The 14,355-nt window shown below is 36.1% G+C and overlaps 1 protein-coding gene across 1 annotated transcript; it reads right to left on the bottom strand.

Annotated features, from left to right (window-relative positions):
* Window positions 1-6,617: 6,617 nt before the first annotated feature.
* Window positions 6,618-13,064, bottom strand: LOC143579953 (uncharacterized). Its single transcript, XM_077063121.1, has 4 exons — window positions 12,837-13,064; window positions 12,251-12,716; window positions 11,386-11,789; window positions 6,618-6,935 (listed from the first exon to the last, which is right to left on the bottom strand). Exons 1-4 carry the CDS (start codon window positions 13,062-13,064, stop codon window positions 6,618-6,620), a joined length of 1,416 nt encoding a protein of 471 aa, XP_076919236.1.
* Between the last annotated feature and the right edge of the window lie 1,291 nt (window positions 13,065-14,355).

Genomic DNA, 14,355 nt, shown 5'->3' with positions numbered 1-14,355 from the left:
AATAATAAAAAAAAGTAGTACCTGATGCGGAGCTGGTAACTCGAATGAGTGACTCGTATGTTAACTAGTGGAAAAATGGTAGACGAGTGAGAAAAAAAAAAAGGATGCATAAACTCATAAAAACTTTCTTAATAATATTGATTTTGATTTTTTATTGTCTCTATAAGTTATCATGTTGGTTAAATATTTGACTAAATTTAATATTTCGGTTGACTTTTATTCCATTGTTGGTCTTTATTTTGGCTAGTTGTAAATAAATACTCATTTTTTATGGTTTGGACAACTTTTGATATATGATTGTGTTTTAATAGTGTGGCTAAAATCAGTCTAGGCGTACGAGTAATCCTTGAGTGCTCACCGTCAAGGCTGGGTACTCGACAAGTAATTCTTGAGTACTCCCAGACCAGGCCGAGTACTAATAATTCTCTTGTCAAACGACCTTACAACACCTAATGACTTCTGCAACCATGAATTTGGGTTTTTCTTTAAGCATTTGTTAAAAAGTATCTTGCACTTAACTTGCTTCCCCCCGTGCCAGTACCATAGATCAAAAGTGTTCATTACATATGAATCACAATAACATGTTTGTACATTAACAAACTACCTAGCTAAGTAGGACGAGGGTATGTGTGTGTGTAGGGGTGCAAACGAGCCGAGCCGAGCTCGAGCTCGACTAGGCTCGAGCTCGGCTCGTTTAACTTACGCAGAGCTTGAGCTCGAGCTTGGCTCGTTTCGAGCTCTATTTTCAAAGCTCGAGCTCGGCTCGTGAATGGATTTTGAAGCTCAAGCTTGGCTCGGGCTCGACTCATTTACTATTTATCAATTATTTTTTATATAATTATAATTATTTTATATATATTTTTCTATTAGAATTTTATGTAAAAAAGAATATATATTATTTTTATTTATTTTTTCATAACATTATATTTATTACCTAATAATTATTAAATATATATTTAAAAAATATATATATTTTCATAACATTATATTTATTAACTAATAATTATTAAATATATATTATTTTTATTTTTTTCATAACATTATATTTATTAACTAATAATTATTAAATATATATTTTAAAAAAATTATATAAATGTCAGGCTCGTTTAGGCTCGCGAGCCTGCTCGAGCTCGATAAGTAAAGCTCGGGCTCGGGCTCGTTTATTAAACGAGCTTATTTTTAAGGCTTGAGCTCGGGCTCGGGCTCGATAAAGCTCGGCTACGAGCTTTTTAACGAGCCGATCTCGAGTAGCTCGCGAGCAGCTCGGCTCATTTGCACCCCTATGTGTGTGTTGTGGGGGGGTAGGTCACTGGGTGGTGGGGATCCCTACAACTACTGGCGAAAAAGTTCTTGTGAATGCTTCTGCCCAGCATCCATGATAACCTTAGTTCATAAAAATGCTTTTGTCCATCATCTAGAGTAGCCTTGAGAAGTTCTTGGAAATGCTTTCGCCCATCAACCTAGTAGCTTTGAGTAGTTTTTGAAAATGCTTCCATTCAGCCACTTTGTATTCATCGCCATTTTGTGCAGGAAAACGAGGAGGTTTTTCTGACAAAATTATTTTCGACCGAAAATTGTCGCTGTGTTCTCCACACATTTATGATGAGTCGCTAGCTAATTGTTGTTTTCTACGCGTTTCTGATGAATATAGCCGTTAAAAATGTTCTAGTTAATTTCTAGTGGTTTCAGGAAATTTGATATCACAATATATAAATTTATTAAATATATACCAAACAAATACTTTGTATCTAGTATTCAAGTATTTTTTTTTTCTTTTATAACCTAAAATTAAAATTTAGTCGTTAAAAGTTCGTCCCACAAAAACTGAGGTTGTGGTTTGTACATTGTACACCAATATTACTCACCACCAAGTACAACATATGGTAAACACGATACAACATGCTATTGGCAACCACTTACATGGATAAGGAAAGAGATCATGATCAAAATAATGGGAAGATATATAATTACGTGGCATTTGGCTCATTGTCTTGTAACCAAGCGTGCTTCTTTCTTTGGGCACTTGTGTCACGGAACCGTAACCGGACCCATATGCTAGTGACACTACACAACCGGTGTTTGAAACATAGCCAACGACCCATCAGTAAGTACTTTTGGATTTTATCAAGAATATATATATATATATTACAATCAGTCCTAAGTCATCAAACGGGCTCAATATCATGTTTGTACACATTAGCGGCTTACGATACAAGTGACAAGATGAATAAACTAATAGTCCTCTGGATGGGTCTCTTTACTTGGTTTGGACCATAACTTTTCATTAACGCAGCTCCAAAATCGGATGCCACCCGTGAACCAAATTATACTATAAATGAACCAACCATGACCTTATATTATATCCTATGGCTGTTGTGGGTGGACCTAAAACACAATCTTGATATGTTGGTGATATTTTATTATTTTGTATACCTGTTTGGTGAAAAGGGATTTTTTAATAAAATAATAACTGGGTTCTATATTAAATTCGCGCGTTTCAACGGGGACACAACGAGAAAAGGGTTGGTATATTAGTTTGTTATGGTAATTTCTTGTTGGATTTAATTATTTTTAATTAATTGGTTAATTATTATTCTTATTAAATATTAAACACTTAATTCAAGAGATTTAGGCATACCGTTAAACATGAGGAACTGAAATTGCCAAATGAGAAAATAAAAAAGGGAGATAAAACCAATCCTAAGGGAAACAAAGTGCTATGATTTATCTTTTTTATTTTATTTATTGCGACATTCTTCTTCATTAAAATTCTATAAATCGTTTTTTAACCACGCTTATTATATGTCGTTACCACGTAAATAGAAAACTCACGATTCGAAAGACACCAGTAAGACAAGATTATTTAAAACACGATTTATTGAACACTCACCCAATCTTGCTTGAAAGCGAAGTGGAATCAATAAACTCGCATACCTTGAATCTAGCCTGCAATCCTTTCTCACTTATCTTAGGAGAGAATAAGCAAGGCTTGATGCGCTAATTTATTTAATCGAAACATAAATGTATAAGTCATCAAAATACTTTGTGGTTTTGTTTTTTAATATATAGCTCCACAATTTATCCTTTTTTATCTTATTCTTGTAATGTTCTTCATTTTGACTGTCGATATAAATTTTATTTTAAACCAAGCGTTACATATTTTTTGCCATATGAACAACCAATCACAACGCGTGGATTTTATTTCTACTAGTTGAGTTATATTAAGGAACCCAGTTATCCAATCATATTTGATTAATTACTTTTCTTATCAAACTCCTTAAATATAACATATACTTTGATTTTAGGTTATACTAGCGTAAGTGCCCGCACGTTACGGCGGGATCGTATTAAGGTGTTAGTGATGTCGTATTTGTATATCCATGTGACCAATTGAATCAGTTGAACCGGAGTCAAGAACCAGATCACTTCATTTGCACTAAATGTTATATATAACTAAAATGTGCCTTGGTCTCCATGAAGAATACCTATAAATATAAGTAACTAGTATTATAACCCGCCGCTTTACGGCGGAGTTAATTACATGAGTTAAAAAAAACACACTTCAGCACATTCAGCTTTTTGAAGAACGTTAATGAACATAAGTTAGTAGTAAATAATTTGTTTACGCCATAATCAAAATAGCATCAACTGATTACATCGTTCAAGTAGACCACTAATCACATCAGATTTACAAAATGTAAAAAATGTTAACAAAACGTAGTAGTGTATCAATTGTTTTGGGCTATATAATATTTGCATTTGAGGCTTCATTTGGTGTACCTGCATTATTTTTAAACATTGAGTTAGTCATAATGTACATAACTTAAATTTGGAAGGAAAAGTAACAAATAATGAAATTGTGTTTTTAGCTAACTATGTTATTTAATTTTTAAAGTGGTCGAAAAGATAATCACCTTAGATGAGTTTAGGACATGAAGTTGCTGCTATAGAGGTGACTTTTCATAAAAGAGCTCTACCTTTTTCCATATGTATGTGTGCAACTCTACAGCTTTGTTTTTTTTTATAAATTGCTTCAATTGCGGATTCTTTTCAACCTATACAATTACAAAATTGAGTATATATAACAAAAATCAGGATCTCAGAACGTTCAACGGCTTTATAAATCTAATACAAACATGCATTCTTTGAGTTCTCTATGAGGAGTCAAGAATAAAATATGAAAGATATAAATTTAAGTAAAATAAATAGCTCTACCAAAATCAAAATCTGTTGACAGTCACGGCAGATAAAGTGTTTCAGGTGATGAACAGTTTTCACTTCTTATCTAGAGAGGGGCATAAACAAATAATTATGAGCAGTACAAATACAATTTTAGAAATTAGAAAAGCAACTCAAATGAAATTTAGTTAAAATGCATCAGCCAATCTTAAATTTCTAAACACAAATCTTGTATGAATGCCTATTCGTGTTCGTCTGCAAACACCCAGAACTAAAACAAATGGCTATTTGTTCAATTTAAAGAACAATAATTTTGATCATACCCAGATTTAAATAATTTCTGCAGGTACAAAAGGTTTTAAGTAAAGGAACCTTTGTTATAGATAATTGATACTTCTTTATACGTAGTAAAACAAAACAAACATGACATCAGCCATCATCTACGAACTCCGGGTGTCACTCAATTAGCTTTCAACTCATAATCCATAATTCCGTATATAACAAATATGCCTAGATGGTTTTAATTTTTTAAGGACACAAATAATTAGATAAGTTGTTGAATAAGAAATCCTAAACAGTAACACACACTTGATCAGTCTATTTTAAGACACATTAATCACTTGAAAAAGAAACTCTAAGCCCTTAACGTTCTAGCTATTTTAAAGTGCAGACACAGTTACACAAAAAACATAATGGAGATCACATGATAGGTTTAAACCTGAAAATGAAGATGATTGACAGCAGCCAAAGCACCCAGTCTATTGTGACCCAAGCAAATAATAATTTCCAGCGTGTAATGCCATATAAACAGTAAGCAATAAGCTTTCATGGTCGATTCTTTGTGAGCCAAAGGATAAAGAATTCTAGGAATCAAAAGAACATATCTACATTCAGATGGGCTACCTATTAGATATTATTTAAAACAATCTTGCAGTTAACAAATTAAGGAGTGTGGTTTAATATATGAAATTGAATCTAAAAAAAAAAGTTTTAAATAATCAACATACCAGTTTCAAAAACACAAACTAATCAAATGAGATAACATTATTCTTTTGCCAATTTTGCTTGATTACTCTAGAAGTTAGCTCTTCCTTTCGTGCAAATATATAATCCATACCTATAACATTAATTATTAAACATCATCACCAGACAGTAATTTATACAACAAAAAAACAAAATATTTTGGGAACAAACCTGAGTATAAAGTTTCATGATGATATGAGAATTCAAGAATAGAAAGAAGATCTAGTTTTCAGCTATTTTGGGAAGAAACCTCAGTATAATTTCAACAGAAAACCAAATCAAATCGGGTGCTGCTAAACGTACCCCACCCCCATCCATTTTTACTAAACATATCCCCTCTCCCAAGTTTTACATTAATACGATTTAGACCTTGTTGTTGTTTTTTTGTCACTTTGTTATCTTTTTATTATCATTATTTTTTTATAAAAGCATTTTTTTATTTAACAAATCTTTTTTCTATTTACCTTTTTATGTATATTTTAAAGCTTTTAATAAAAACATATTTTTTTTACTTAGAAAAATGTTTTTTTTCTTATCTAAAAAACATTGTTTTTCTTGTTTAAAAAAATGTTTTTTTTTCTATACGTGTTTTAATCTTTTTGAAGATCGTTTTTTCTAATTAAGTGATAGTTTACATTCTTTAAAAAAAAAACATATAATTTTTTATAAATAAAAAGTTTAAATAACATACAACTTGATAAATGACTCTTTTCTCATGTAACATTAACTCATGCATCTAAACCTAACAAAAAAAAATCAAATTATTTTGAATACATTTTATAAATAAAAAAATAAAAAAGTAGCTAGAGAAAACATACAAAACTTTTAAAATATGTAAAAAATAAACAAACTTTTTAACAAGATCTTAAAGAATTAAAATAATAAAATCAATAACAAAAATATATAAAAAAACTGTAAAACAAAAATAAAAACTTAATAGTTTTTTTATTTTATATTTTGAGAGAACTATAAAATAAAATAAGAGTGACTAACATGTCAATTATAAATGTTAAGGGAAGTTAAAGTTCAGGGGGGTGTATGGTTAGAAAGGGATGAGGGTACGTTTAGCCTGACCCATCAAACCCTAACCTGAAACAAAATTTGTTAACCCTGCCTTCTCTCTTAACGTGCCTCCACCTGAAGCAAGTTCACGAAACATTCAAATACAGTTAGGTTTTTCAAAGTTAACATTCCGGAACTACAAAGTGATCTGATCAATACAAATTATAATTGACCTGTTCCAACAGTAGTGCGTAAATCAAACCAAAGAAAATCCAACCAACAATCAAAATTTATTAACAAACGGAATCATAAATAGGCTCATATACGTGATCATAGCTTTTATCAACCCAACCGAGTCACAACTATTTTCTGTTGATGCCATAAACAGTTGTAAAGCCGCCTACCAAAGTAGGTCAGAAAACATTTGGAAACAAACAACAATAGACAACAAACACTACCACTCCACTTCCACCAAGGGTTCTTAATCGAACCTGGCAACGATAGACGATGGATGACCTACCATTGGTCTTGGTTTCTCCGACAGGAACTCCGCCACAACAACGGCAGCCGCCTAGGGTTCCCAAATTGAACCCAGCAGCGATAAATCTAACCGCTGAACTACCGCCATAAGGTTCCTGAATTGAACCTAACAACGATGACTGAGGCGGCAAACGCCCTGCCCCTGAATCGAACTGCTGCCATGTCAAAGGGACATAAATCGATCTATCTCCCTACCAGACAACCGCAATCACCACACCACCGCCACTTAGGGTTTCGAAATCGAACCCGGCAATAACAATGATGTGCGAAAATATATATATAAATAAAACACGAATCGCAACTAAGCTTTAAAAACCAAACAACCTATCCTAGTTCACACAAACGGCAAATGTACCGGTCGCGTATAGCAAAGATGAGGAAAGTCCGGATATCGAACTCAAAGACATGTGAGAACGGCTTAGATTATAAACCCTAATCCAAGTCCTACCCTGAAAGATTTCTAATTGATTTTATTATTTTTTTATTTTATTTTAATTAATTTAACTAACTTACTTAACTTAACGAAACTAACAAGAAAACTTAACTGGACTTAACGAGGTTTTAACAAATACGGAGAAACGACTATCTAGGCAAGAATCCTATTGACAGTTCAACGGTTAACGGAATTAACTAATCACACTACACCGGGATCTTAAAATAATCAACTAAGGCTCATTAAAGTTCGCTAGATCACCTCTCGGTCTCACCAACTAACCCTCATAAATCTAAGAAGATTGAATAAATGCACCGGGAAAAAGATTACTAAGGTACCCTAATGACGCATCTCCTCTCGGACTCAACGACACAAAACCCGCTTAAAATTGATACCAGCAATTATAGGGATAAAGGGGTAACAATATCTAAGCCAACCCAAGACACCTATTTTCACACAAAACTAAACCGGATAAGACCAAAACTCGCTCTCGCGCAATTCTAACCTAACCGAATAAAGACGCGAGACAAACCGACTTCCTATTACCTCTCGCTCGCAAGGAAGGTGAACCTGTTGAATTTTAATAATTAGTCACACTCAAAATTCCTATGGTCGCGCTAACCACAAACAGATCAAAAACACCAAGTCTATGACCTAAACGTAGAACCCTAACCGAACGACACACAATCAATCAATCAAAGTAATACGCGGAATCACAAGCAATAATTATATAAAAACAATATTTTAACACACCCAAGATCGAATTATATAAAGTTTTTCAATAATAATATGTCATGCAATTAATTATAACCAAATAAACCGTCAAACAAAATCAATATTCGTCTCAACCTAGGTAGTGCAAAAGATTTAGCCAATAATCATAATCAAAGAAAATTTAACAGATTCAAAAGTTATAATCATCATATCAAGAGATATAAAAGAGATACACATATTAAAAGTGCAAACCTATTTGAAGAAAATAATGTTTGTTTTACTCCAAAGAACCTTTTGTGCATGCATGTATACTTTTGTCAAAAATTATGTTGTTCTCTTTTCTTTGCTGCTCACCCACGTTCACCACACCAAAACAATTGATATTAGATTTGTTTTATTTCTTTTCCACACCTATTCCGATCGGACCTTTTTGAAGGTTTTATTTCTTTTCTTTGTTATGTTGGTTCACGCCAACATTGTTTGACCAACCAATCAACAACAATGAGTTCTTAATTTAATTCTTTCCTGCCCAAATGTCGATTGCCCAAATGTCGATCGCTGCTCTCTCTTTTTGGCTTAGGGTTTTATTTTGTGTTATTATATAATATATATGAAAGGTTTCACATAAATAGTCTTTTGGGTCGGGCTTTAACTTGATTCTTCAAACATTGATCATAAAGGCATTTTAAGTCTTCAAAAACCCGATCATTTTCTCTTTTAAAACTCGTCACCTACACAAAATAATAAACTTTGTAAGACCAAGTTAAAACGAGTTAAAATCATTAATTATTATAAAATTAAGTACTTAAAAGATGATAAAAAAAGGTGCGGAAAATATGTGTGTTTTACAACACATCAAACATCCCCACACTTAAGACTTTTTCGTCCCTGAAAAATAAATCTACACAGTATCATAACCAAGTGAAAAACAACAAACTCTCAGATTATTTATCATTATTAAAGCACAAGAAACTACTCGACATATTGACTGCGATTGCCGGTATTGTTGTCCACTTAAACCCAACCACTAACCAATCAAGCCCCCAATTGTATTAAGCGTTTTAAGTCCAAAAATCAAGGCTACACCTACCTCATCTTAGACAAAGAGAACTAGAAGAACTAGAGTCGAAGCAAACTGGTTCGACAAATCACCATAAGCCAAGGACTTGTTGATGGTACTAATTAGATGCACTCGGCGAAATTTGATGGATGAATGGTCCTGTGGAGGTCGTACGAGCTATTCCTAAATATTGTTGGACTTTGTCCAATAAATTCATAATTTGATATTTATTGACTAAGAACCTTCGAGCCCCAATAGTGTATCCTCAGCGTCACTATCCCCTTGGTAATACGTAAACTCTAAGTCCCGTCAAGTATGCACATCTTTGGCCTCTTTTACTAACTTTAAAGAATGCTTATTTGGCATTTTACAATACATAACTTTCTCACAAGCATTTGCTTTTTTTTTTTGGAATATAAAATACTTTCAAAACATACTTCTCTTTTTCTCTTCTTTTCTTTTTCTTTTTTTTATCTTTTCATTTTTTTTTCATTTTTTTTATATCATCCTAAAGTATATAACTATTTCTAAGCTCGTAAAAAGATGGGCATGTGTGGTGTGCTGGTTTGAGTGCATCTAAGTCTTATCATCTCAATGTTTTTAGATTATGGTAATCCTCCCTAAGCATCGAAATTCGGTTTCACCATTTTTTAAATTATTATATAACTGCTAAAGAGGACTATCAAAGCTAGTTGAGCCTACCGACATATCCCAAATCAGATATGCAAACCATCTCTTCTTTTATTATTATATTATATATTTCAAAAGTTTCGAGAGTTCGTTAACACAACGGTAATAATATCATTTCCTGCTTAACGTAGAATAAAATCAATTTTCAAGAGACATTTTTTTTTAAAAAAAACTTTTATTTTTTTCACATTCAGTCTCCCCAACCACTTTCAGTTTTCGGGTCAATGGCTATCTTGTATGTCTACAGGTAGATAACATGACCAAACATATACAAGTATATGTCCCTCGAACTTAAGTAGCCGACATAATTTTCAGAGAAAGAAGAAAACAACTTTTTTTTATTTTTTCTACAACTAAGTAAAATAAATTCTCATCCCCACACTTAGAACGAAATCGTCCTCGATGAGAACAATGAAAAAGAAATAAAATAAAAACTTAGGTAGCGTTTGGTATGCAGTAATCACAGGGGGAATGAAATGATTCATTGCTTGGGAATGAAAAATATGGTGTTTGGTTGCTCAATGGAATGGAATCATCCATTATACATGGAATCCCATTCCATCAAAACCATTCTTTCCCACACCCTTCTTTTTTTTTTCATTCCATTCCTCATTCACCATACTTTCTCAACATCATCACCACCTAACAACATCAACCACTACCACTACCATAGCCACCATCACTTGCCTCCACCACCACCACCGTCGTCGCCACCACCACCTTACCACTAGCGCTACCACCGCCACAACGCCGTCGCCGCCACCATTGTCATCGTAACCACCACAACCATTTCCACCGTAACCACCGCAACCATTGTCACCGTCGCCGCCTGACTATCACCGCCACCACCACCTGACCTCAACCACCGTCGCCACCATCTTACCATCACCATCACTACCAATGCTACCATCGCTTGACCACCACCACCACCATAACCACCGCCCTTGATGCCTGACCGCCACTACCACCACCGTCTCCACCACCATTTTTTGTTGCCGGAGCTACCAGCACCACCACCGTCGCCATTGCTTTTTTTTGTATAATAATTTACTATGAGAAAAAATGTTTTTATTATTTCTATTTTATTCCTATGATTTTTTTGGATACCAAACAACATTAACTAATGATTCATTTCATTCCCATAGGTTAACCAAACAAGAAAAATGAATGGTAATGATCTATTTCATTCCCTTGTTCATTCCATTCCTTCTCCCATTCCATTCCCCCTTCATTCCATTACCTCCAACCAAACATATCCTTAATGTAATCAAAATTAAAACAGAGAGCGGGTTACTTCCCTGGTTTATATGCAGAATCTGCATCAGTTGTGAATCAATCGAGCGACCGTATAGCATTTCATTCGTGGCCTAAACCTCGGGAGAACCAGTTCCAAAATACCATCAGAGCTACCATGCGCATAATAATACCTTCAATAACTTAAACTCGCTCGCATGTAGCGGCGTACAAAACAGAAAGCAATAACATAAGAAATAAACATATTTTTTTTTGTGTTTTTGTATTTTTTATTTTTTTTAATATTTTAATATTTATTATTTTTTATAATAATAAAATAAATAAAACAAATAATAATGAAAATCATAATACACACTCTACACCTCGGGCCATCTCCCGAGTGATGCGTCCATCTCGTCTACGCTTCGGTGAGTAAGTCAAGGTAAAACACCTCGACTTTCTGATAAGCTACCGGCTCGCCTATGTAGTGCTTCAACCTCTGACCGTTCACCTTAAACTTCCCGCTTTCGTCTTCAATCTCAATTGTTCCGTACGGGAATACCTCAGTAATGATGAACGGGCCTGACCATCGGGAATTTAGCTTTCCCGGAAATAATCGTAATCGGGAATTATATAGCAAAACCCGATCCCCATACTTGAACTGTTTATCACCTTTCAACTTCCTATCATGCAAATCTTTGGTCTTCAGCTTATAATTGTACGAGTGTGCATAGGCATGATCGTGAAGTTCCTCTAACTCGTGTATCTGATGGAAACGGTGAACTCCAGCAGTCGAAAGATCAAGGTTAACTGTTTGAAGCGCCCAAGAAGCACGGTGCTCCAACTCAACAGGCAGATGATAGGCTTTCCAATAAATCATCTGAAACGGTGTGGAGCCGGTCGGAGTTTTGTACGCTGTACGGAAAGCCCACAAAGCATCATCTAATTTATCGGATCAATCCCTTCGGTTTAGCCCAACCGTCTTCTCAAGAATGCGTTTAATGCCCCGGTTACTCACCTCTACCTGTCCACTGGTCTGTGGGTGATAGGCAGTCGCAAGCCGATGGGTGACCCCAAAGCGTTGCAACGCCTTCTCCATCTGCGCGTTGCGGAAGTGAGTACCTCGATCGCTGATCAAGGCTTTCGCTACACCAAAACGAGAGAAAAGATTTTTCAGAAATCTCACTACAACTCGGGCGTCATTAGTGGGCAAGGCTTTGGCCTCGACCCACTTGGAGACGTAATCAACTTCCACAAGTATGTACTTGTTCCCTCTAGACGATGGGAACAGGCCCATAAAATCAATACCCCAAATGTCAAAAACCTCGCAAACCTGAATAGTATTTTGGGGCATCTCATTCGGGATGAGATGTTACCAATACGCTGGCATCGGTCACAGCTTTTAACGAACGCATGAGCATCTTTGAAAATCAAAGGCCAGTAGAATCCTGAATCGAATACCTTCTTAGCAGTAAGAACGGCACCATGGTGACCTCCTGTCGGTCCCTCATGACAGTGGCTCAGAATTCGCCACACTTCTTCAACATCCACACATCTCCTCACAAGCTGATCAGCATCTATACTATAAAGAAACGGGTCATCCCAGATGTAGAACTTTACGTCAACAAAGAATTTTTTCTTTTGCTGGTGATACATCCTCCTAGGGAGGGAACCATCGACGAGAAATTTCGCGATATCGGCAAACCACGGGTAGCCGTCATCTTGGGCTTTGACAAACATAAGATTCTCTATCGGGAAATGGTCATTAAGGATGACCCTAGCATCTCCAATCCCGGCTCTCTCAAGACGTGACAAATGATCAGCCTCTACATTCTCAGCCCTCTTTTTATTACGGATTTCGATATCAAACTCTTGAAGCAGCAGGATCCATCGGATAAGACGAGGCTTAGCGTCCTGCTTGTTGAAAAGATAACGAATGGCAGCATGATCAGTGTAGACTACTGTTTTGGACAGAACAAGATGTGACCTAAACTTATCAAATAAAAACACCACATCTAACAACTCTTTCTCGGTGGTGGTGTAATTCTCCTGAGCACTATTTAGGGTTCGACTAGCATAGTAGATCGGGTGAGAGTGCTTCTCCTTTCGTTGTTCAAGCACTGCTCCAACGGCATAGTCGCTCGCGTCGCACATCAATTCGAATGGCAAAGACCAGTCGGGAGCAATCATGATCGGGGCGTTAACGAGTTTGTCTTTTAGAAGATCAAACGCCTCGATACACTGTTCAGAAAATACAAATGGAGCGTCTTTCTCTAGTAGCTTGGTCATCGGTCTCACAATTTTCGAGAAATATTTGATGAACCGGCGATAGAAACCAGCATGACCTAAGAAGCTAAGGATGGATCTCATAGAAGTGGGCGGGGGAAAATAGAAATGGTTTCAATTTTAGCCTTGTCGACCTCGATCCCAGCACTCAAGATACTATGTCCTAGAACGATGCCCTCGCGTACCATGAAGTGACACTTCTCCCAGTTGAGGACTAGGTTGGTGTCGACGCAACGAACCATCATCCTATCAAGGTTGGAGAGACAATGATCGAAAGAATTCCCGAAGACAGAAAAATCGTCCATGAAGACCTCCATGGAATCCTCGATCATGTCGTGAAATATTGCCACCATACATCGCTGGAAAGTAGCTGGAGCGTTACAGAGTCCAAAGGGCATATGTTTATAGGCAAACGTGCCGTAGGGGCAGGTGAATATGGTTTTCTCCTGATCATCGGGAGAGATCGGGATTTGGAAATACCCGGAGAAACCATCCAGAAAGCAGTAGTACTGCTGACCCGCCAAACGCTCAAGCATCTGTTCAATGAAGGGTAGAGAAAAGTGATCTTTCCTAGTGGCATCGTTCAGTCTACGGTAGTCGATGCAGACTCTCCAACCAGTCACGGTCCTAGTAGGAATAAGCTCGTTCCTTTCATTGGTGACAACAGTCATGCCACCCTTCTTCGGAACCACTTGGACCGGACTCACTCAGGCGCTATCAGAGATTGGAAAAATGCTTCCCGCATCAAGGAGTTTGATGATTTCTTTCTTAACGACCTCTATCATTTTCGGATTAAGCCTTCGTTGAGGCTGAATGACGGATTTGAAATTATCCTCCATGAGGATTTTATTAGTGCAGAAAGAGGGATTAATCCCTTTGATGTCGATGATCTTCCATGCTATCGCCTCCTTGTGCGCTATCAGCACCTTCAACAACTTCAACTTCTCGACCTCCGTTAAGGTAGACGTGATGATGACGGGTAGCTTCCTCTCCTCATCCAGAATTGCATACTCTAGATGATCGGGTAGATCCTTAAGCTCTAAGGAAGGAGGAGGGATCTCAACATGTCACACCCGGTCCATAGGCGGAAACAACCGGTGTGCGACTCATGAAAGGTTTTCGAGAGCGCGGTTAAGCAACAACTATATGATTAAATACATGAGGATTTCATTCATAATATAAGTTTTACAAAAAT

The sequence above is a fragment of the Bidens hawaiensis genome, unplaced genomic scaffold (assembly GCF_021521415.1).
Source record: "Bidens hawaiensis isolate Kalapana, Puna unplaced genomic scaffold, B.hawaiensis_p1.1 tig00030171_1, whole genome shotgun sequence".
NCBI lineage: Eukaryota > Viridiplantae > Streptophyta > Magnoliopsida > Asterales > Asteraceae > Bidens > Bidens hawaiensis.
Note: the sequence above shows the minus strand (reverse complement) of the source record. Positions and strands in the feature narration are given on the sequence as shown.